General features: G+C 35.8%; 1 protein-coding gene across 6 annotated transcripts in view; it reads left to right on the top strand.

Annotated features, from left to right (window-relative positions):
- ANO4 (anoctamin 4) overlaps positions 1-26,139 on the top strand; it is a 418,329-nt gene that overhangs the window by 367,961 nt on the left and 24,229 nt on the right. For all 6 annotated transcript variants that reach the window (XM_053894722.1, XM_053894723.1, XM_053894720.1 and 3 more), the window contains 6 exons: positions 3,760-3,796; positions 6,254-6,365; positions 7,354-7,411; positions 7,550-7,647; positions 9,920-10,062; positions 25,743-25,895. In XM_053894722.1, coding sequence (XP_053750697.1) covers positions 3,760-3,796; positions 6,254-6,365; positions 7,354-7,411; positions 7,550-7,647; positions 9,920-10,062; positions 25,743-25,895 — 601 coding nt within the window. The remainder of the gene's footprint in view (positions 1-3,759; positions 3,797-6,253; positions 6,366-7,353; positions 7,412-7,549; positions 7,648-9,919; positions 10,063-25,742; positions 25,896-26,139) is intronic.

Below are 26,139 nucleotides of genomic sequence, written 5' to 3'. Positions count from 1 at the left end.
AGAGGAAGTAAACAAAAAATAAAGGAGGGAGCATAGGGGGTAGGAAAACTATATAGTTGTGGACATTGCAAAGCACCTACTATGTGCTGGGAGCTAGACTACTAGGCATTTATATGTTTTATCTAACAAGCACGTCAGAGTCACTGAAATGGATGATGTAGAGTCTACACACTAAAGGTAATATGTATTTTTATAATGCCTTTAAGGTATATTTTCATTTATTTTAGGTACATGTGAACACCTTTGATGTTCTGATTTCTCACCAAGATCAAACTGGAAAAACAGAAGTTTACTAAGGCAAGAATTCTGACAAGAGCAGGAAATGACAACCCATAGCAAGGGGAAGGAAGGAAAATTTTAAAAATATATATGTAAAAACTCTCAAAGCAGCAGCATCCAAGACCCTTTTGTGTAGGAAGCAATTGCCTTACTCTCCTCAGCCATCTCTGATGACGTCCCCATCTGAGCACACACATTTACAGTCCTATCTTATTCCCTGAAGCCTTGCACATTCCATTATGAAGGCAACCAAGTGTGTAATATAGTTTGGAAAGATTTTCACCAGAATATCAAAAAACAAATTAAAAAGTAAGTCCTTAAGAAGCAAATATCATTTAAAGGACAGATGACAGACTAATAACTATAACGTAGCTTTGACCAGTTCAGAATTCAACTATCTACTGGCTTCTGAAATTATTCAACTTAAGATAGTTTCATGCACATTTTCATATGCATTTTTATGGCTACATAAGTTATTTTCGACTACTTAAAATTTTGGCCATACTTGTCTTGCAAAAAAGAAATCATTTAGTCATGAATCATTACTACTTTACATTAATTGAATATAAAAATCTTGAGAGCTAGATTGGCTTTTATCTTATGTTCATTACAGCCTCTAATTTTTAAATAATATTGTTATAGATCACATACCCTGTTTCTGACTTTATGCTAGAGTTCTCCAACCCTAACTGAAGAAGCAGATGTATAAGGGATGTCTATTTTCTAGATTTTATGATATGTATTTACTTCTTACTGTGTAAGTGGCAGTTATTAGTTTTCATTTTATTTCTTCTTGAAAAATAAATACTTGAAAGATAGAGTGAGTAGGATGGGTTTTCTTGCTCCTTGTCATACTGTTTCACTCTCATTCTGTTTCTATTGTGACCAAAGAACATCTTAATATGGTTGCAAACAAAAGATGTCAATTAGAATATATCCCAGGAGGAGACTAAAAGTTATTGCCATCCTTTTTACTCAGGCATACCAATATGAATCAGATGTTTCATTATACTCTAAACAGTGAAAACCACAATGTCTTGTTCCAAAATGAAGTAAACCATAAAACATGGCTTGCATCAGAACATGCCCACCTACATTGATCAGGTGGACAAGATCAAATTAGAAGCACTCACAGTTTCTTTTGGAAATATACTTAAGGTCAGAAAGCTTTCTGTCAGTTACAGATTTTAACTTTCCCAATTTGTGGCATCCAGTTTGAGAAGAGATTTTCTACTGCTTTTATCAGAACAAATCATCCATTATTTCTATCTCAACTGCCTAATGAGAAGCCAGACCTTTTCCAGAAACCACTCATCTGAAGGTCTCTTGCTAGTCACCACACCCTCTGCTTATGTGCCCTTTCCAGCTGCATCCTGTTCAAAACCTCAGTGTCCATCCCCTTGCATCTGTGAACATTTTATAAATGTTTTATAAATGTTCATAGATACCATGGATCCCTACTGTGTCCCCATACACTTTGCCTTATTTTTCACAAGGTTAATATTAATCATATTTTGACTCCTGCATTGTTCTTTCTCTAAGTTACTTTTTTTTTTCAGTGTCCAAACCAAAACAATGTTGGCATGTCACCAGCTATCAAGACCTTTGAGACAGGAGTGCAAAGTGCAGCACTTGAACAAACATTAAAGATACAAATGATAAACTAGATAATCAAAAATTGTATTTTGAGGGGTGCCTGGGTGGCTCAGTAAGTTAATCATCCAACTCTTCATTTTGGCTAAGGTCATGATCTTGCAGTTTATGAGATCAAGCCCTGCATCAGCCTCTGCGCTGACAGTGTGGAACCTGCTTGGGATATTCTCTCTCTCTGTCTCTCTCTCTGTCTCTCTGCCCCTCCCCTGCTCGCTCTTGCCCTCTCTTCCTCTCTTTCAAAATCAACAAATAAACTTTTTTTTTCAAATTGTATTTTGAGAAAGGTTGTCTCACCAGTCAAATCTAATTTTCCTTGAAAATTACATAATTAACTTTAATGATAAAATGTGTTAACAGTAAAATATATTTTATTAAAAAACACCTGTCCTAATCTGTGGTTAACCAGTATTTTTAAGATAAAATTAAAATGTATGACTACACCACAGGATTTCTTATGAAAAACTGCACCAATCTCTTTTAACACTGGATTCCAAGAGTCTGAAGTTTCTATACACAAATTTGATACTATGGCCATATTAATTATCTTACTATAGCAAAGCATAGTCATTGCTGAAAGTTTAGAATCATACAGTCAGTATTTTATCTATTTCTGTAGTTAGTCAAAATCCCAAATAAGGGAATTGAGAAGCTTGAAGGACCTTAAGATCAATGAGTCCAATACCCATTCTCAACCACATAAAATGAAAACAATGGTTTGAAGAAGAGATAAGGTAATATGCCCAAGCCTTACAGCTTGCTAGCTGGTAAAGTTATAATTCCAGCCAGGGGAATTTTAACCAGTGCATTTTCACCATTTCAGTCTAAATAGGATCTTAATTTTCATGTTGTTCAAATATATTTCACTAGTTTTCCGAAATTTCCATTTTATCATCTTTCATCTTAGAGAAGGCACTTTTTCTTTTTCTCAATTTATACCCTCTCTGGAGATGCAAACCTGGGTTTGCCCTGAACTGTACCCTGCACTTTTATAAATCATGTACACACACACACACACACACACACACACATGCACACCACACACACCACACACACCAAACACACACACTATCCCTTCCCTCTTAGGACCCTCTATTTACCAAACAGCTGGGTAAGTGAAGGATGCATCCAATCCACTAATGGAAAAGCAGAGTATAAGCTTAGGAGTTCCCAGTAAGGTTTCATCACTTTAGTATTTATTAATGCTCTAATCTAGAAAATACAGCAGTCCATAAACAGTGAGATTACAGAATTTTTTATATTTTTTAAGTTTATCTATTTATTTTGAGAGAGAGAGAGAGAGAGAGAGAGAGCACACGCAGAGGAAGGGCAGAGAGGGAGAGAGAGAGAATCCCAAACAGACTCCATGCTATCAGCACAGAAACCGATGGGGGACTCAAACTCACAAGCCTTGAGATCATGACCTGAGCCAACACCAAGAGTCAAATGCTTAACCAACTGAGCCACCCAGGTGCCCTGAGATTATAGAATCTTACCATCAGAATCAGTCTTAGAGATCCTAAGGTCCAAGAATGTTGTGATTTGCCCGCCATCACATAGCAAGCTGGTCATCAGTGGCAGCTAGTCTTGTTGCCACAGAATTATTCACTCCAACATAAGTGAAATTTTAAAAATAGTAAAATGGGACCTTGTGCATTTCTTTCTTGCTCAGAAAGGACACAATGTTTGTTTACAGTGTTTTCATTGTTCAAGTTACGGGCGGTTAATGAAATTATTTTCACTCATGACTTGATTACCTATTTCCTTTATAATTACATATTTTGTAGCATCTAGGGTCTTTTTGTTAAATGTATGAAATTTGTTTTACAGCTCTATGAAAAAGTTGCACTTCTTCTGACGAATTTAGGTAAGTGAGACCCTTCTTATTTCATGGTACAGTACTGTGGTCTGGAAAGCATCCTTTCAAAGATTCGTTTATGAAATACTGCTGAAAAGAAATATTCTTTTTATTTCAAATTGCATACAATAAGTTCTTTGCTTTCAATGGAACATTTTAAGTATGTCTAGCAATTGAGGGATCTTTTCTGTCCTAAAGCTTTAAAGCTTGTCATAAATATTATCTATCATGAGGTAATGTAATTTTAGACAGGTTTTCTCTTAATGCACAAAAAATACAGCGTCACAAAAGTACATGTGAATAAAGTGCCCAGAATCATTTAGAAAATTGTTCACTTGCTATTGCGTACAATTTTCATTTAAATAAAAATGTATCAAGTTTTTCATAGTATATATAAAACCACAGCAAGGTTAGCTGTTTTGGAGACTGGGAGCCTTCTACCAGGAATGTAGGTGACCTAACCACTACTGATGTTTGTAGAAATAACACTCACCTGGACAAGTCACCTTTAAGAACATGTCTCTGACTCCATAAAGCATTAGAACAATCTGGAAGCCTACTATATACTGTGCATTTTCCATGTTTTCAAGGTATAAAAATTGTCCCAATTTTGTTAATGAAACATCAGTCATTTTACTGTATACAATTTCAGAAAATTACATGCTCCCACAAGTAACCTATTTTAGCACATTCCCATATATAGCTTGTCCAGAGGGGGGAAAAATCACAAAAGTGCTTTCATTAATACAAGATGCCATGTATCGAGCTTTTCTATGTACCAGGTACAGGGGTAGGCACGTAGTATATCTCCTTTAATGTCGTTGAAACCTCCATCCTTACTTCTCCTTCCCCAAAAAGATAGAAAGAGGTTCATATCCACAGAAGAGGTAACTGCATTGGCAGATTGTGTCCAATGGCACCTTGATCCAGGCTGGCAAAGATGCCGAGGTGATACAGTCCTGGTCCATCTGTGGTCGAGATACCTGGGAACCCATCCAGCTGGCAAACAACGTGGGACACCTTCCTAGGTTACCAGTAGTTCAGTAGCAGAAGTGAAACAAAGCCAAAACCCTTTTATTATCTTTTTAAAAATTTTTTTTTAATGTTTATTTATTTTTGAGAGAGAGACAGCATGAATGGGGGAGGGGCAGAGAGAGAGGGAGACACAGAATTCAAAGCAGGCTCCAAGCTCTGAGATGTCAGCACTGAGCCTGATGCAGGGCTTGAACTCATGAGCTGTGAGATCACTACCTGAGCCAAAGTCAGTCGCTTAACCAACTGAGCCACCCAGGCACCCTTATCTTTTTAATGTGATTTATTGTCAAATTGACTAACATACAGTGTGTAAAGTGTGCTCTTGGTTTTTGGGGTAGATTCCCATGGTTCATCACTTACATACAACACCCAGCGCTCATCCCAACAAGCGCCCTCCTCAATGCCCATCACTCACTTTCCCCTCTCCCCCACCCCCGCATCAATCCTGTATTTTCTTCCCTCATCAGCAGTACAACCTTGTTAAATTATATTCTCCCCTCCCTTCTCAGATATGCTCCAGCAAGCATTTTGAATTATAATTAGTGGAAAAGGAACTGATGGGGTGAAATGGTAAAGAGCAATAGAAGCTCAGGGAATGTGGAAACAGAAAAAGTACTATTGTATTAAATACATTTTCCTTGACATTGTTTGGGGTGAGGTTGAAGCTCTGAGGGAAGGATAGGTGCATTTGACATGAGATGTCAAGTTGGAAGTTTGATTTATACTTTGATTCATATCAGTGTCCAAAGAGCATTTGCTTTATGGAAGTCAAAATATAAAGAGATGAGAACTGGCACATGACTGAGGTCAGGATATTATAAGATGCAGATGGTGATATAGAGTAAAAGCTCTAAAAATGAGGTCGTCTCCTTTTTATTTGTCCACGGGAATGAAAAATGATGGATGAGGGTGACAGGCAAAGAAGTCAGATAGTCAGCATTCTGGGAGGGGGGGGTCTGACTCCCTCTTGCCCAACAGCACCTGACATTTCACCAGAATATATATTGAGAACAAGGAATTATTAGGAGCTGGAAGAGAAACTGACCCCACACAGACCCTACCTCACAGGGGGAAACTAAGAGCAATGGAAAGACTCCTGCAGGGTGCCAGGCCTGGGAATGAGGCCCCTTAAGCCTGGCTGCCTCTACTCCAGGCTCTCTGGGCATCCTGTCACAGCAGAACAAACTGGATATTCCATCGCTTCAGATGTGTCAGTAGCTGCTTTCCACCACAACCTGGATGGGACTGGTCTGCAAGCTTAAGGCTCGATCCCCTGGGTGGTCCATTCCATCACATACCATCTACAGGCACTGTGGTCTCCTGCAGCTTCCTTAGAACACCTCTGCTCCTGTGTGTATAGGGAGCAGGGCAGAGGGAGTTGAGAAGGGGTCAAATGCAGCCTCTGAAATTCTACTCCCCTTTTGTCCACAGAACAGCCTCGCACAGAATCTGAGTGGGAGAACAGCTTCACCCTGAAAATGTTTCTTTTTCAGTTTGTCAATCTGAACAGCTCCACGTTTTACATCGCATTCTTCCTTGGAAGGTAAGAACCTGATCTCTCCACGCTTTTGGAGGCCAGGACAGAGCGTTCAGAGGTCGCTGACCAGGGTGACAGAGAAGCACCTCCTTTAGAGTGATTTTTACAAAGGCTAAAAAGAGAAGATCAGCCTCCTCCTTTCCCTTCCTATTCTCCTCGTGGGGAATGGTCGCTCCACTCAAGTGTTACCTGTGCACCTTTTCTCAGTGTAAGGTACACAGAGGAGAAGCATTTGCACAAGTGAAGGATGAATTTAAAACTTGTGGGCTCCATCCACACCTGAATCAGGACCCTGGGTCTCACACCAATGCAAGCAGGTGGTATAATGGGGACAGTGATCTGCAGTGTATCCTGGATGCCGGCCTTCACAGAAGAGGGAAAGGCATCCAGACAGGAAAGGGGCTGACATAGGACTCCAGAGGAGAGTAGGCAACTTCCGAATCCAGCAGTTATGAGGATTTGGAAAGGCTCCTGTGTGGAGAAGTCCTGTCCTATGGATTCCATTGCTCCAGGAAGTGTTTCCCAGGAGATGAGAACCAGAGGAGGGTGGAGCATTGGGTTTTGCTGGGATGGATGCAGCAGCCTCTCCTCGGTTTCGAGCTATTTCAGCATGCAATTCTAGTGAATTGTGAAATGCAAATAGTGAAGCTGGTTATTTTTTTAAATTAAACTTTCATTCAAAAAGATCAGAATGCGTTTCAATCCAACATGCTGTTACACAGGCCAGAGCACTTGATACTTAGCAGAAAATGTTCAAAGTCACAGCAAGCAACAAGAGCTGGCCTCTGTGGTTAGCAGCCAGGCAGTCCAGAAGGGATATATCCCCCGGAGAATTCCAGAAGCTGCGGTTTTGACAGCTCTGGAGAGTTTCCTAATTCTCTCAGACCTGATTGTACCCGTAATTTTCACTGGAGGATAGGCTACCCTGAACGTAATAGTCACCGAAAGCTTAGACCTACAGGATGCTAATGGTCTGTTTTTCTGTGTGTTAAAGATTTACAGGACACCCAGGTGCCTACTTGAGGCTGATAAACAGATGGAGACTAGAAGAGGTCTGTATTCTTCCCTATCTCCTTGTTTGCTGCAGACTTCTATTAAACAGCCTAGGGCCACTTTGTGCAGATTAGAAACCAGACACTCTTTCTTCCTCTCCATTGATTCTGGAATTTCTGTGTTTGCTTACCTCGCAGTGCCACCCTAGTGGATGCCTTATTGATCTCTGTATGCAAATGGGTATTATAATGGTGCTAAAGCAGACCTGGAATAATTTCATGGAACTTGGCTACCCGTAAGTACCTTAGACATGTGTAGTAGAGATGCAGCATTGCTCATTATTGGCTTTTCTAGGCGTGGCAAGTAAGATAAGCAATGCAGACTCAGCAGTTACACCAGGGCGTGTACCTGGAGCTAAGCGTTCATGCTCAGTTATTCAAAGACGGTCATAAAAGTAATAAACATTAGCTCTTTAGGAAGATTTAGCATAAGAAGTATGAATGATACTGAATATTCTTTTAAAAAGTCTCTGTGGGGCCCTAAATATTGAACACTTGCTTGGAAGTTTCTTTAAATGATGCCTCTGACCCTCATACCATGGCACTGCAAGGCTCTCACTAGTTAAGACACATTAACTAGAGCTCTGCTCTCCCATGCCCATGATAAATCAGGAATTAATTTTTTTTAACTATCTTAAATTCAAACTCTACAGAAAAGGAACTTATGGGAAAAAAAATTTAGAGATGCAGAAAAGAAACTGGAGTATTTCTAAGTCAACATATCCTAACCAGCAAAAATATGTTCACCTGGTGATAAGAGTTTATGTTGATGACAATAGGCAAAAAACATGCATCACTTTTATAAGGATAACTGAATTCTGCTGTGTTTGCTCAGCTCTGGTCAGTTAAGTTTTAAAGGAACATGAATCAGCAACTTCTCTTTCTGCTTTTTTTTAATGTTTATTTTTGAGAGAGAAAGAAAGAGTGCAAGCAGGGGAGGGGCAGAGAGAGGGGACAGAGAACCTGAAGCAGGCTCAGAGCTATTGTCAGCACAGAGTCCGACATGGAGCTCAAACTCACAATCTGTGAGATTGTGACCTGATCCAAAATCAAGAGTCGTACAGTTAACTGACTGAGCCACCCAGGAGCCCCTCTCTTTCTGCTTTAATTCCTTCCACACCTACTGGTTTTCATGGCAGCTTGGTGTCTCCATAGAGAACTCCAGGTTTCAGGGAGGACCATTCAACCAGAACAATTAGCTAGAACTTGGATCGCTTTGAAAAAGTCCCCTCTTAGCTCTTTGTTGGAGCCAATGCCAGTAGTTTTCGATTCTTAGAATTCTTTTTAAAAAACGTATTCCAAGTGCTTGATGTTTTCTATAAAACTTTTTTAAATGCATAAAGTTTAAAAATTAACAGCATTGTATGCTTCTTTAAAGTATAAACCATAATTTATCAAAATGTCAGAGACATCAAGGGAACTATATTTTTTTAAATTTTTTTTAACGTTTATTTGTTTTTGAGAGACAGAGAGAACAAGCAGGGGAGGGGCAGAGAGAGGGAGACACAGAATCTGAAGCAGGCTCTAGGCTCTGAGCTGTCAGCACAGAGCCTGATGCAGGGCTCAAACCCACATACTGTGAGATCATGACCTGAGCTGAAGTCAGTTATTTAACCGACCGAGCCACCTAGGTGCCCCCAAGGGAACTATATTTTATCTTCTAGTATTATGGACATAGAGCAAAATTGTGGAATAGGTCATTGGTCTTCGATACCCCCTCTCATTTTTTCCTTTATTTCACATTTTGTTTCTGGTTGGGTTTTTGTTTGTTTGTTGGGTTGGTTGGTTTTGTTTTTGGGGGGTTTTGGGGGGCATTTCTACTCTTGGATACCCTTCAATTTTTCCTTGTCCCCTACAGCACACAGACCTGACCCCCCACCCATTTCCTTAACCCCGTTCCATATCATAAGATGCACTCCTGAACATTACTAAGAATTAATGTGCTAACCTCACCAGTATAGGATGCGTTTTACTGGGAATCAGAGCCCCTGTCTCAAGATCAAGCTAAAAGCAGGCAAGTCCAACTGTGGAACTGTATGCAGACTTCAGTGTGCCAAAAAGAGGAAGCATTTAGTGGGTTTGCAGATCTTCCAGGACCTCCTCAGAATATGCAGATCAGCACCCACATGGTTAAGATTGCTCATGGGTCCTGAGTTAAGTCAGCTAAGCCACACCTTCCTCTACTCCAAGGTCAGGGTATTGCCTTCGTGCCAGAAGATCAGTTTATAGATGCTCTCTGTCCTCTATCCAGCCCTCCAAGGCAACACTAAACATGAAACAATGTCATGAATATTTAAAATAAGTTCATCAGACATTCTGTTCACTTGCAAGTACAAATGCATGAAGTATAGCCTCCATTGTTATTTTCTTCCTAATCCAAGGTTTTATGTCCTTGGCAGCCTATCCTAAAAAGTTTTAAATGATGGTTCCATATTTGAATTCTGTCTTATTACTTATGTCTTACGAACAGCCATATATTTTGTTAAAGGAACTTATCTTGTCGTGCAGGTTAATTCAGAATTGGTGGACCAGAAGGAAAGTACGACAAGAACGTGGACCTGAAAGAAAAATAAGTTTCCCACAGTGGGAAAAGGACTACAACCTTCAGCCCATGAACGCCTATGGACTCTTCGATGAATATTTAGAAATGAGTATGGAAATATCCTATTTTATCCTATTAACTCTAAATTCAAATTCTAGATCTCAAGCTATAATTCAGCTAGACATGCACCCATTATCACTGAGGCCAGAAGCACGTGGGGACTCTTAAGTTAGGTGCTTCAGAGGAGAGAGTTTCTTGCTTTAAGAAGTTCAGTCCATAGAGATGGTGCCAAAAGCCAGGTTGCTTCAAACTCCTCATGATATTGCGTCCTGTCCCTTATAATCAATCACCAGAAAACAAGAATGGGTTGGAAAATTTGGTGGGCCAAAAAAAAGGAGTTATCATTCATGGCATGATTGATTCTCTCATTTAGCAGACATGTATTGAGCCATGTTATGTCCAGACAGACTGTATGCTTGGCACTAGAACTACAAGAAGGAATAAGGCATAGTCCCAGCTCTCAAAGAACTTATGTGGGGGTAAAGTCAGAGATATAAAAATAAGTGCAGTAAAGTATAATAGATGCTTCAGGATACATCAGGGGAGGCTTAGAGGGAGCCGCCATTTCTCTTGGAGATGATGGCAGGAAGCCAGGAATGCTTAAACTATGCAACTTACATTTAAGGAATTAGATTTCTCTATTATTCAAACCCAAGTTATTTATCTTAGCATGTTATTTAAGAGCATGGGCTATGGAAACAGATTGCCTGGGTTTAAATCCCAGCCCTATCACTTATTAACTATGAAATCTTGGGTAATAACAATCTCTGTCTCAATTTGCTCACCTCTAAAGTGGGGATAATAATGAGTGTAACCACTTCATAAGGTCTTTGTGTGGATTAAATGAGTTAATGAATGGAAAGGGCTTAGAACAATGACTGGCTCATAGTATACACTTGGTACATGTTATCTGTATCATTGTTATTATTTTCCTGTTCTTATCTCCCAGGGGAGAAAAGCTAACAAAATCTCTTAGCAGATATATTGAGTGTGTATAGGTTTGTTTGTTTTTTTCAATTATGTTTATGCTCTGTAACATGGGGGTAAAAGTGAGGGTACGGATGGACAAGAAGCATTACTTCTGAAAGGAGTTCTTTCTGGGAAAAATCTGAAAATTAAATGAATAGCAGAATTGATGCTTAACGTTTTTTAGATTGCTTATGTCTTAAGCATCTACTGATGTTTTTGGAGTTTCAGTTATAGAAGGGCAGAATGATATAACTCAGAGAAGAAATCAATGTGGGCATTAATAATAAAACTTAATAAAGGGAATTCATTAAGAGAACTAACCCCTCTGAGGTCTCTTAATGGACTCTTCTCCCATAAAGAAGGAAATGAACAATAATGTTGGTATATTGAGTGCTTGAAAAGAAGCTTTTATGTGGCTGGAATTAGTACAGTTCCAAGTACTGCGGTATCTGTAACAAGAAACAAATCTTGGAAGCATCGCAAGCAGACCAGAGAATCCTAACTGCTTCCTTCTATTCTCGTCATTTTATTTTCTTAATGACTTCCCTGCTTTGTTTTATATATTTTTAAATGTGTTCATTAAAGTATAACAGATAATGCAAAAACTATACAAGTGTACAGATCCATAAATTTTTACAAATTTTCCCATCTGTGTAAGTAAGAGTTTGACAGACTACTAGCCCTCAGGCCAAATTGAGCCCACTGCCTATTTTTGTAAATAAAGTTTTATTGGTACATAGCAATATCCATTTAGTTACATATTATCTATAGTTCATTTTGCACAACAGTAGAATTGAGTAGTTGTGACACTGTATAGCCCAGCCCATCAAGTCTGAAATATTTACTGACTCCTTAAAGAAAATGTTTGCCATTCTGTGTGGTAGATCAAGAAGCAGAATATTATCATTATCAAAGAAGGCTCCTTTGTTTTCTTTCCAAGTCATAACACCCTCACTAACTGCTTTTCTGGTTTTTAATGCCATAGATTAATTGTAGCTTTTTTAAATTTCCATGTGAATGAAATTATACAATACACACTGTTCTTTCATTCAACATCATGTTTATAAGATTCTTCTATGTTGCTACAGGTAGTAAAATTTTATTTTCGTTACCATATAGTATTCTTAGAATGTATACCTGAAGCAAATGAAGCAGGTGGAATTTCTCTTTGATACTCACCTCCATCTTTAGGCATATGTGGGGATTTTTTTTTTGCATTTCTACTCCCAGATAGTCCCCAATTTTCTCTTCTGTTCCCCTAAATCACATAGACCCCCACCACCCCCAACTTTCAACCCTTTCCCATATCATAAAATTTACTTTATGAGTATAAAACTTCATGAGCACTGCTAAGGATAAACATGCTAGATAAATGCTTTCTAATAGGAATCAAAGCCTCTGTCAAGCTTGAATCAAAAAAAAAAAAAAAAAAAGTCAAATTTACTTGTGGAAATGCGGATGTCCCTGTGCCAATAGGTGAACTATTTTGTGAGTCTGCAGATCTTCTAGGCTCCTGGAAATAAATAGGAATATACCAATATTTATCTATCCATTCTACTGGGGATAGATATGTGGGATATTTCCAGGTTTGAGCTCTTACAAATAATACTGCTGTGAACGTTTTGTACCTGTGCTTTGGTTAACATATGTACATATTTCTGAAGGGAATTTATGTAGGAGTGGAGTTACTGGGCCATAAGATAGGCACCTGTTGATCTTCAGCAAACACTGAGTTTTTAAAACTAAGTTGTACCAATTTACAACTTAGCAGTCTTAGAGTATTAGTTACTCCACACACTCACTAAAACTTGTTAGTCCTTGCAAATATTAGCCTCTCTGGTTGGTGTGTAGTAGTATGTCATGGTTTTAATTTGAAATTTCGTGGTGACTAGTAACGCTGAGCACCTTTTCATATGTTTATGGCTATAAGGCTATGCTTTTTTTTGTGAATTCCCATTCAAATCCATGATCTTGTTTCTCTTTCTTAGTGGTTTGTAGAAGTTATTAACCTATTTTGGATATGGGTCCTTTGTCAGGTATCTATGTTGCAAATCAAATAGCCTTTCCCAGTTGGTGACTTGGCTTCTTACTCTCTTGCTGATACATTAAAGTGAACAAAAATTTCAACTTTGTTCTTCTTCAAAATTGGTTCCCTATAACTTTTAGAATCAGATTTATAATTTCTACACTTAGCTTACTTTTATATTGGGATTTTCTTTTCTCATTGATTTTTTAAAATGTTTTTAAAATTTAAGTTCAAATACAGTGTAGTCTTGGCTTCATGAGTAGAACCCAGTGATTATCTCTTATATATGACACCCACTGCTCATCCCAAAAAGTGCCCTCCATAATGTCCCCCACCCTCCCACCCTCCAGCAACCCTCAGTTTGTTCTCTGTATTTAAGAGTCTTTTATGGTTTGCCTCCCTCTTTGTTTTTATCTTATTTTTCCTTTGGTATAAGAAAATGGTACAGGTTCATTCTTCTGCATATTGCTGTCCAGTGCTGTCCAGTTTCCTTTTATATTCCCTATGTTCATCTGTCGTTTCTCAAATTCCAAATATGAGTGAAATCATAGGATATCTGTTTTTCTCTGACTTATTTTGCTTAGCATAATACCTTCTCATTCCATCCACGTTGTTGCAAATGGCAAGATTTCATTCTTTTTCATTGCTAAGTAGTATTTCATTTTGTGTGTGTGTGTGTGTGTGTGTGTGTGTGTCCCACACACACACACCAGCTGATGGACATGTGGGCTCCTTCCATAATTTGGCTATTGTTGATAGTGCTGCTATAAACATTGGGATGGATATACCCTTTCAAATCAGCATTTTTGTATCCTTTGGATAAATTCATGCTAGTGCAATTGCTGGGTCATAAGGTAGTTCTATTTTTAATTTTTTGAGGAACCTCCATACTGTTTTCCAGAGTGGCTATACCAGTTTGCATTCAATGCAGTCCCTATCAAAATAACACCACCAAGGGCCCCTGGTGGCAGTCAGTTGAGTGTCCAACTCAATCTCAACTCAGGTCATGATTTTATGGTTTGTGAGTTCGAGCCCCACATTGAACAGTGTGCTGATGATGCAAAGGCTGCTTGGGATTCTGTCTCTCCTTCTCTCTGCCCCTCTCTCTCAATAAATAAATAAACTTAAAAAAATTTTTTAATGATACCAGCTTCTTCACAGTGCTAGAACAAGCCTAAAATTTATATGGAACCACAAAAGGCCCCAGATAGCTAAAGCAGTCCTGAAAGAGAAAACCAAAGTGGAAGACATCACAATTCTGGACTTTAAGCATATTACAAAGCTGTAATCATCAAGATAGTATGGTACTGGCACAAAAACAGACACATAGATCAATGGTATAGAATAAAGAACTCAAAAATGGGCCCACAAATATATGGCCAACTAATCTTCAAGAAAGCAGCAAAGAGTATCCAATAGAAAAAAGAAAGTCTCTTTAGCATAGTGCTGGGAGAACTGGACAGTAACATGCAGAAGAATGAACCTGGACCACTTTCTTACACCATACACAAAAATAAGCTCAAAATGGATGAAACACCTAAATGCGAGACAGGAAACCATCAAAATCCTACAGATGATAAGCAGCAACCTCTTCTACCTCGGTTGCAACAACTTCTTACTTGACATATCTCCAGAGGCAAGAAAAGTAAAGGCAAAAATGAACTATTAGGACTTCATCAAGATAAAAAGCTTCTGCACAGCAAAGGAAGCAATCAGCAAAACTAAAAGGCAACCAACAGAAATAGAGAAGATATTTGCAAATGACATATCAGATAAAGGGTTAGTATCCAAAATCTATAAAGAACTTACCAAACTCAACACTTGAAAAACAAATAATCTAGTGAAGAAATGGGCAAAAGACATGAATAGACACTTTTCCAAAGCAGACATCCAGATGGCCAACAGACACATGAAAAGATCTTCAACATCACTCATCATCATGGAAATACAAATCAAAACCATAATGAGATACCACCTCACACCTGTCAGAATGGCTGAAATTAACTCAGGAAAAAACAGATGTTGGTGAGGATGCACAGAAAGGGGAACCCTCTTGCACTGTTGGTGGGAAGTCTGATTGATTTTTTAAGACTGTTTTTAGAGCAGTTTTTGATTTACCACAAAATTGAGAAGAGTGGCACATTTCTTACCAAGGATGAACCTACATTAACACATCATAATCACCCTAAGTCCATAGTTTACTTTACTTTTGGTGTTTTACATTCTATGGATTTGGACAAATGTACTATGACATATATCTATCCTTATAATATTATATAGAGTATTTTCACTGTCCTAAAAATCCTCTGTGCCCTGCCTACTCATTTATCCCCCAACCTTGCCATGTACATACCTTTTGTTAAGTTTAAGAACTTTACTTATATCCCTAGGTTGCTAAGCGTTATCATAAGTTGTAATTAAATTCTATCAAATCATTTTTCTAAATCTAAAATCATGTGTTTCTTCTTTATTAATGTGGCGAATTTCATTGATTGATTTTATTGGTTGTTAAAGTTTTATTGGTTGTTCCACTGACCTAGCAGACTTGGAAAAAATAATCACTTGGTCATCCTTTTTTTGCTTGTATTGCCAAATTTAATTTGCTAATATTTGTATGTAAGTTCATGAAACATATACTATACTTTCTTTTTTGTAATGTTTCAGAATTTGGTGTCATTGTTATGATGACCTCTGATTCAGATTATTTTCCCCCTTTTTTCCTATTCTCTTAAACAGCTTGTGTAAGATTATTATTTCTTACATACATATCTGGAAGAACTCAGTGAAGTTAGCTAGACTTGGAATTTTCTTTGTGGGAAGATTTCTAACTGTATATTTAATTTACTTAATAGTTATAGGACTATTTCAATTTTCTATTTTGAGTATCCATTTTGATAGCTGTTTCTTAGTTGTTTTTTAACAAATTTATCCATTTCATGTAAATATTCAGATTTAGTGGAACAAAATTGTTTGAAATACCCTCTTCTTAACTTTTTGTTTATATAAGGCCTGTAATATTGTTCTCTTTTTCATTTATAATTCTATAGTTTGTACTTTTCTTTTTTCTCTTTAACAGTCTGTCAAGAGACTTGTTAATCTTTTCCAAAAAAAAAAAAATCAACTTGTGCTTTGTTGATTTTATTTCTCTATTACTCATTTGCCTTCTATTTCATTCATTTCTGCTTTTATCTTTATTTCCTTTCTTATGTGTTATTTGGGCTTAATTTTCTCTTTTACCAGTATCTTAAGAGGGAAGCTTAAATCACTGATTTTCAGCTTTTATTCTTATCCAATATAGGCATTTAGAGCTATAATTTTCTCTATGAACACTTCTTTAGCTGCATCCCATAAATTTTGGCATGTTTTATTTTCATTGTTAAGATATATTCCATTGCCATTCATATTTGATATATGTATTTTTTTAGTAATGTTGCTTACTTTTATGTTTATGTTACTAAAGTAAGCAACTTTAGTAATGTTGCTTTAGTAATGTTACATGTTTAGATAGTTGCTTACTATCAAAAGATGGGAATTTTCTAGTTCTAGTTATCCCTCTGTCACTGATTTCTAATTTAATTTCATTGTGGTCAGAGGATATTCTCTATATTATTTCAGTTGTTTGATATATGATGAGATTTGCTTTATGCCCTGGTATATTGTCTATTTTGGTGAGTGCTTCAAGTGTGTCCTGCAATTATTTGATATAATGCTCTACATATGTCAATTAGTCAACACTGTTTGTGTTGTCTTTATCTTCTGTGGTCTTATTAAACTTCGTCTACTTTTTCTACTACGTTATTTTATCTACTATTTTCTCTACTAGATATTATCTACTAAGATACTATTTTATTCACTAAGAAAAGTATATTAAAATTCCCACATATGATCTTGAATTTATTATCCTTTTAGTACTGTCAACTTTTCTTTTATGCATTTTGAAGATGTGTTATTATGTGTAAACAGTTTAGGATTTTCCTAGTTTACTGTTGACCTTTTTAGCTTTATGTAAAACCACTTTTTGTCTCTAATAATGTAATATTTTGAAGATGTGATGAGGAAGAAGCTAAGGAGCCAACATTGAAATCTTCCAAAGGACAGAACTGAACCTCTCACAGTCTTTCAGGACTAAGAAAATAAAGACTCACCAGGTTCTCAGTCACAGCCAAAGAACAAGAAAAAAACCAGAGGTGAACCACACTTTATAAAAACTACCATCTAAAACCAGCCCAGCTTAATCAATGACCATATTTGAAGTGATCATCTCCCTCTTTATCTGCCTTAACAGCAGCACAAGGAACATTTTCTTGTAGAAAAAAACATAACTGATAACAGAGATCAAGAACCTTGCTAGATAGTAAATAATTTAGGCTTTGGAGTCAAGAGGAAAAATATTATACAAGTACTTATAAATATGAGCACTTCACACATAAAAAACCATGTTTAGTTCAGAGATGGTTTTCAAAAAGAAACAAAACCAGGAATCTGGCCGGAACTGGCCTGAAAGCAATAGTTTACTATTTCTTCATCTAGAGTTTCCATATGTTTGGCAAACTATAAAAGTTATTAGGCATGTAGCCTGTTGAGTTATAAGAAATGTAAACATAAATTCATAACAAAGGAAAATGTCTGCTACTTCAAATGCAAAATTGGAGGTTCCTACCATTAAATACTATGAAAAAATCAAGGAAATATGGAATTACAAAAAGAAAATAATTCTCCAGCAACCAAATTCTAAGGCACATAATATTATAATTTAACTGATAAAAGAATTCAAAACTGTTATGAAGAAATTCAGTGAGCTACAAGAAAACTCAGGCAATTCAATAACTCAGGAATAAAATGAATGAACAGAAGGAGTTCTTTACCAAAGAGATTGAATTTATAAAAAAAAAAAATTCTGGAGCTGAAGAATTCAGTAAATGAGATAAAGAATTCAATGGAGATCATAGGTTAGGTACTAGAGAAAGTCAGATGGAAGAAAAAATAAATGACTTAGAGGATAGGAATATAGAAATAAAGGATAGAGAATTTAGATTTTTAAAAACTGAAGAAACCCTATAAGAGCTCTCAGATTCAGTTATAATGGCAAATATAAGAATAACTGCTATACCAGAAAGAGAAGAGAGGGATAAGGAGGCAGAGAGTTTGTTTAAAGAAATAATAGCTGAAAACTTCATAAATCATGGGAAGGAATTGGACACACAAATGCACAAAGCTAGTTGAACACCCTCTTATCTCAATGCAAAAAAACAAACTTCTCCAACACACATTATAATGAAACTGTTAGAAATCAGTAATAAAGAATTTTAAAGGAAGCAGGGACAGGAGGTGAGGTGGGGGGGGGGGGGGGGCGGTGGGGGGAGAAGTAACCTAAAAAGAATCCTCATTAGGCTGTAAGCAGATTTCTCAGCAGAAAGTCTACAGGCCAGGAAGCATGAAATGACATATTTAAAGTACTGAAAGATAAAAATTACCCACCAAGAACACTTTACCTGGCAGTTTTCCCTCTGGTATGAAGAATAAATAAAGGCTTTCCCAGACAAACAAAAGCTAAAAGAGTTTACCACCACTGTACCTCCCTTGCAAGTAATGTTGATGAGTTCTTCAAGCTAAAAATGAAAAGATGCTGATTGGTGACATAAAAACATATGAGAGTACATAAAACTTTGCTAAAGGCGAAAAATAAATTCAAAATAGAAGACTGTAATAGGATGGTGTATTAACCCCTTAATATAGTATAAAGATTGAAAGAAAAGAGGATTAAAAATAATTATAACTACTATAATTTGTTAATGAATTGACAGCATAAAAAGAAGTAAATTGTAACATCAAAAATACAAAAAAGGAGGTGTAAAAGTGTGGAGGCTTTATAGGCGAATGAAGATACATTGCTATCAGCATAAAATGGACTGTTTTCTTCGTGAGATATTTTATGTAAGCCTGATGGTAACCACAAAGCAAAATTCTGGAGTAGATTCATGCAACATAAAAAAAAAAAAAAAGACTGAGCATATTACAATGGAAAACACCAGCTTCAGAGGTAGAAAGAAACAAAGGAGAAAAGAAACAAAATAAATACAAAATAGCCAAAAGGTTATTGGTTATGGTAAGATGGCAGTAGTAAGTTCCTATATATCCATAATCACTCTAAATGTAAATGAATTGAATTCACCAATTAAAAGGTACAGGGTGGCTGGCTGGATTAAAAAATAAGAGTCCCCTATATGCTGCCTACAGGAGTCTCATTTCAATTCTAAAGACACACATGGGCCCAAAGTAAAGGAATGGAAGAAGATACTCCATGCAAGTAGAAGTGAAAAGAAAGTGGGATTAGCTATACTTATGTCAAACAGAGTTCCAGACAAAAACAGTAACAAGACAAAGTCATATAATGATAAAGGAAGCAATACATCCAGAAGATATAATAGTCATAAATATATATGAACTCAGCATCAGAGCACCTAAATATATTAAGCAAATACTAATAGATCTGAAGAGAAAAATAGACCAACAGTACAATAATACTAGAGGACTTCAATACTCCACTATCAGCAGGAGATAAATCATCCAGACAGAAAATCAACAAGGTAACATTGGAACTGATAGACCAAATGGACTTAAACATATATAGAACAGTCCATCCAACAGCAGAATACATATTCTTCTCATTGTGTACATGGAATATTCTCCATGATAGATCATATGGTAGGACATAAAATCAACAAATTTAAGAAGATTGAAATCATACCAACTAAATATTCCAACCACAGTGGTATAAAACTGGAAAGTTACAAGAAGAAAGTTCTAATCTACAAATGTGTGGAAACTAAAAAACATACTTCTGAACAACCAATGGGTCAAAGTAGAAATCAAAAGGAAAACAAAGTATCCCAAAACAAATAAAAATGAAACACAACATACCAAAACTTATAGGACAAAGATAGTTTTTTTTTTATTTCAATGTAATTAACATAGAGTGTTATATTAATTTCAGGTGTACAATATAGTGATTCAACTATTCTATACATTACTCAGGGCTCATCATGGTAAGTGTACTCAGCATCCCCTTCACCTATTTTACCCATGCCCTCCAGCTTCCTCCCCTCTGTTAACTACCAGTTTGTTCTTTGTATTTAAGAGTCAGGATTCTTTTTTTTTGTCTTTTTTTTTTTTTTTTTTTTTTGCTTTGTTTCGTAAATACCACATAGGAGTGAAACCATATGGTTTTTGATTTTATCTCACTGATTTATTTCACTTAGCATTGTACACTCTAGATCCACTCATGTTGTTGCAAATGTCAAGATTTCATTTCTTTTTTGATGACTGAGTATCCCATTGTATATAAATACCACCTCTTTATCCATTCATACCTCTATCAGTGGACTCCTGGGTTGCTTCCATATCTTAGCTATTGTAAATAATGCTGCAGTAAACATAGGGATGCATTTTTTTTTAATTAGTGTTTTTGTACTCTTTGGGTAAATACTGAATAGTGGAGTAACCGAATCATATGGTAATAGTATTTTCAGTTTTTTGAGGAACCTCCATACTGTTTTTCCACAGTGGTTGCACCATTTGCATTTCCACCAGCAGTGCACAAGGGTGCATTTTTTTCCAATCCTCTCCAACACTTGTTTCTTGTGCTTTTGATTTTAGCTATTCCAATAGGTGTGGGGTAATATCTCATTGTGGTTTTGATTTGCATTTCCCTGATGATGAATGATGTTGAGCACCCTTTAATGTATCTGTTGGCCATCTGTATGTCCTCTTTGAAGAACTGTATGTTCATGTCTTTTGCCCAACTTTTAATTTCATTATTTGGGGGAGGGAGGTTGGTGAAGTTCTTTATTTATTTTGGATATTAACTCCTTATCGTATGTATCATTTGCAAGTATCTTCTTCCATTCAACAGGTTGTCTCTTTGTTTTTTGAATGGTTTCTTTTGCTGTGCAAAAGCTTTTTATTTTGATATAGTCTCAATAGTTTATTTTTGCTTTTGTTTCCCTTGCCTTAGAAGACCTATCTAGAAAAATGTTGCTACAGCCAATGTCAAGAAGTTACTGTGTGTGCTCTCTTCTAGGATTTTTATGGTTTCAGGTCTCACCTTTAGATATTTAATCCATTTTTAGTTTATTTTTGTGTATGCAGTGACAAAGTGGTCCAGTTTTATTCTTTTCCATGTACTGTCCAATTTTTCCGCATTTGTTGAAGAGACTGTCTTTTTCCCATTGCATATTCGTTCTCCTTTGTCATAGATTATTTGACCATGTAATTGTGGTTTATTTCTGGACTCTCTGTTGTGTTCCATGGATCTATGTGTCTATTTTTGTGCCAGTACCATAGTGTTTTGATCACTGTACCTTTGAAGTATATCTTGAAATCTGGGATTATGATGCCTCCAAATTTTGTTCTTCTGTTTCAAGATTGTTTTAGCTATTTGGGGGTCTTTGGTGATTCCATACAAATTTTTGGATTACTTGTTTTAGTTTTAGGAAAAATACTCTTGGTGTTTTGATAGAGATTTCATTAAATCTGTAGATTGCTTTGGGGAGTATAGACATTTTAACAATATTAATTTTCCCAATCTATGAATATGGAATATATTTCCATTTGTGTCATCTTCGATTTCTTTGATTAAAGTTTTATGGTTTTCAGAGTACAGGTTTTTCATGTTCTTGGTTAAGTTTATTCCTAGATATTTTATTATTTGGGGTACAATTGTAAATGAGATTATTTTCCTAATTTCTCTTTCTGCTACTTCATTATTAGTATATGGAAATGCAACTGATTTCTGTATATTGATATTACATCCCACAACTTTACTGAACTCATTTATCAGTGTTGGTTGGTAGGGGTTTTTTGGTGAAGTTTTTAGGGTTTCCCCTATATGGTATCATGTCATCTGCAAATAATGAAATTTTACTTCTTCCTTAGCAATTTGGATGCCTTTTATTTCTTTTTCTTGTCTGATTGCTGTGGCTAGTACTTCCAGGACTATGTTGAATAAAACTGGTGAGAGTGGACATCTTCATCTTGTTCCTGATTGTAGGGGGAAAGGTCTCAGTTTTCCCCATTAAGTATGATGTTAGTTGTGGGTTTTTCATATATAGCCTTTATTATGTTGAAATACGTTCCCCCTAAACCTACTTTGTTGAGGGTTTTTTATCATGAATGGATATTTTATTTTGTTGAATGCTTTTTCTGTGTCTATTGAAATGATAATATGGTTCTTACGCTGTGTCTTAATGACGAATTGTGTTGATTCATTTATGAATTTTAAGCCCACCCTTGTATCACAGGAATCCCACTTGATCATGGTGAATGCTTTTTTTAGTGTATTATTTGATTTGATTAGCTAATATTTTGTTGAGGATTTTTGCATTTGTGTTCATCAAAAATACTGGCATATAGTTCTCACTTTTGTGATATCTTTATCTGGTTTTGGTATCAGGGTAATTCTGGCCTCATAGAATTAATTTGGAAGTTTTCCTTCCTCTTCTATCTTTAGGAGTAGTTTGAGAAGAATAGAAATTAACTCTTCCTTAAATGTTTGGTAGAATTCTGTGAGGCTATCTGTCCTGAACTTTTGTTTGTTGGGAGTTTTTGATTACTGATTCAATTCCATTGCTGGTAATCAATCTGTTCAAATTTTCTGTTTCTTCCTGATCTAGTTTTAGGAGATTATATATTAGGAAATTATTCCTTTCTTCTAGGTTGTCCAATTTGTTGGCATATAGTTTTACATAATGTTCTCTTATAATCTTTTGTATAGCTGTGATGTTGGTTATTATTTCTCCTTTTTCATTTACTGATTTTGTTTATGTGAGTCTTTTTTTTTTTTATGAGTCTGACTAAAAGTTTATCATTTATGTTGGTCTTTTCAAAGAGCTACCTGCTGGTTTCATTGATTTGTCCTAATGTGTTTTAATTTTCTATTTCTTTTGTAATCTTTTTTCTTTATTTCTACTGGTTTTGGGGTTTTGTTTGTTCTTCTTTTTATAGCTCCTTTAATTTTAAGGTTAGCTTGTTTGAGATTTTTCTTACTTCATGAGGTAGGTCTATATTACTATAATCTTCCCTCTTAGAACAGTTTTTGCTACATCCCAAAGATTTAGGATCATTGTATTTTCATTTTCATTTGTCTCCATGTATTCTTTGATTTCCTCTTTGATTTCCATTTTTTATGTGGCCTCTGTATGATTAGTTGTGAAAAGTCTGTTCTGCCCATCTTTGGGTCATTTTCTCAGTTATTTACACTGATGTGGGTGTTATCTAGGTGTATCCAGGGGACAAGGTGAGCTTAGGATCCTTTTACTCTGCTCTCTTCCCCAGAAGTAACAAAGACAGTTTTTGAAAGTAAAATTTATAGCAATAAATGCATATATTAAGAAATTAAAAAGATTTCAAATAACCTAACTTTATACCTCAATAAACTAGAAAAAAAAAGAACAAACTATGCCCAAAGTTACCAGGAGGAAGGAAATAATAAATATCAGAGCTGAAATAAATGAAATAGAGACCAGAAAACCAATAGACAAAATCAACAAAACTGAGAGCTGATGTGTTGAAAAAGTAAACATAATTTACAAACCTTTAGCTAGACTAAGAAAAAAGAGAAGACTCAAAATTAGAAATGAAAAAGGAGATAATACAACAGGTACTTTGAAATACATAGGATAATAAGAGGCTCTAATGAAAAATTACATGCTGACAAATTAGGTAACCAGAAGAAATGGATGTATTTCTAAAAATACAACCTCAAGAGCAAATCAAGAAGGAATAGAAAATCTGAACAGACCACTAACAAGTAAAGAGAATAAGCTGATAATAAAAAATATCCCACCACAGCAAACCCTGGAACCATATGGCTTCACTAATGGAGTCTATTAAAGAAATTATTAAAGTTATTATTAAAATTATTCTTCTATTAAAGAAAAATAATACCAATCTTTCTCAAACTATTCCAAAAAATAGAAGAGAGAAAACTTCCAAACTCATTCTGTGAGGCCAACATTACCCTGATACTAAAGGCCAAGGGGTAAATATAAATGCAAAAATTCTCAACAAAATATTAGCAAACTAATCATCTTAATGTGTTCTTTACTTCAAAAACCATGACCACATGGGATTTATCTTTGGGATTCAGGTTGGTTGAAAATATGCAAGTCAACTGTAATCCATTAATAGAATGAGAGATAAAAATCATATGATTATCTCAATAGCATCAGAAAAAGCATTGGATAAAATACATTATCTTCTCATTATAAAAACTTTCAACATATTGGGTATAGAAGGAACATCCCTCAAAATAATAAAAGCCATACATGATAAACCTAAATCTAATATTATACTCAGTGGAGAACAATTGAAAGCTTTTCTTTAAGATCAAGAAGACAAGAATGTCCACTCTCCCTACTTTTACTCAATATAGTACTGGAAGTCCTAGTTAGCACAATTAGGCAAGACAAAGAAAGGGGATCCAGATCAGAAAAGAAGTAAAATTGTCACTATTTGCAGATGATATGATTTTGCATATAGGAAATTGCAAAGACTCAACCAAAACAAAAACAAAACTGTCAGCACTAAACAATTTCAGTAAAGTTGTAGGATATAAAATCAACTGAAATCATTTGCATTTCTATACACTAATAATGAAACATCTGAAAGAGAAGTAAAGAAAACTGTTCCATTTATAATAGCATCAAAATCAATAACTAAGAATAAATTTAACCAAGGAAGTGAAAGATGTGTACAATGAAAACTACAAGACTTTGCTGAATGAAACTGAAGAAAACACAAATGAAGACATCCTGTGTTCGTGGATTGGAAGAATTAATGTTGTGGAAATGTCCATACCACACCACAGAAATGATGTACGCACCTCAGTACATCACATAGTGGTATGGGATGTCAATATGTCTTATTATTGGTAATATTTACTTGGTGAAGGTGATGGCTACCAGGTTTTTCCATGGTAAGGATAATGTTTTTCCCTTTGTAATTACTATCATGAAGGGAGATACTTTGATAATATACAAATGTCCTATTTTTTCACTATCATTCTTTGGTGATTCTTGCCTGCAACAATTACTATTGTGATGTTTTTGACCACTAGTGATTTTCTATTTTTAACATTCCTTTAGATTTATTTTTACACATTTGTTTTCTAATTTGCTAATTAAAATTCTGCCATAAGGACGAGCTATACCTTCTCCCCCATTTATTCAGTTATTTATATCAGTATGGACTTATATACTTAGTCTTTGGATTGTAACTCAATACTATCATTATCTATTTTGTTGTATATATTGTTCCAGCTTTGGCTATTGGTAGCTTCTTCAAGTTTGTCCTGTGTTCTACTGATATGTTCCCCATTCTATTTCAAGGACTTCCTAACATCATGAGATATTCCAGACTCCCCTTGTATTTTCCCTGCTATAGCTCTAGAATCAAACATTTATTCAAGGACCTCTGTTCCATTTATTAGAAAATGGTATTTAGAAAACAGGATCTGCATCTTAGGTATGGTCATTTCTCCTAGGATGTCATTACTTTCAGGCCCAGGGAGTGCCTGTTGCTCCAGTGCCCTGGCCATTTTTCTGTAGAGATGTTTCCTGTGCTTCTATATTGGGAAAAATATGGGTGAAGACATGGACACATTCAGATTATTATCCTTTTGAAAATAGTAATAGAAAACCAATACTCTTTGTTCTTTTTCCTTTTCTATTCTCTAGTTCTTCAGTTTGGATTCACAACTATCTTTGTGGCAGCTTTTCCCCTAGCACCACTTCTGGCCTTACTGAACAACATAATTGAAATCCGACTTGATGCTTACAAATTTGTCACACAGTGGAGACGACCTTTAGCTTCAAGGGCCAAAGACATAGGTAAGTTAGATTTGAATTTTTTAAAGATATTAACCATCCAGTGGATAAAATCAGATACCAACTTTAGATTTTTACTTATTAAGTCATCTTACATGGAAACCATAATTCTTGCAAGAGAATAATTATGTTAGCTTTAAATAATATTAGACAAGTAAAGCTACCTTTTCAGAAATTTATTATTTCTGGTACTAGAGAATTTGTGCTTAAATAGATTCTCAGTTTGGTTATTTCTATCTTAAGAACT

The sequence above is a fragment of the Panthera pardus genome, unplaced genomic scaffold (assembly GCF_024362965.1).
Source record: "Panthera pardus isolate Hobbes unplaced genomic scaffold, ASM2436296v1 HiC_scaffold_6, whole genome shotgun sequence".
In the NCBI taxonomy this organism is placed as follows: Eukaryota; Metazoa; Chordata; class Mammalia; order Carnivora; family Felidae; genus Panthera; species Panthera pardus.
This window is presented reverse-complemented; position numbering and strand designations above follow the sequence as displayed.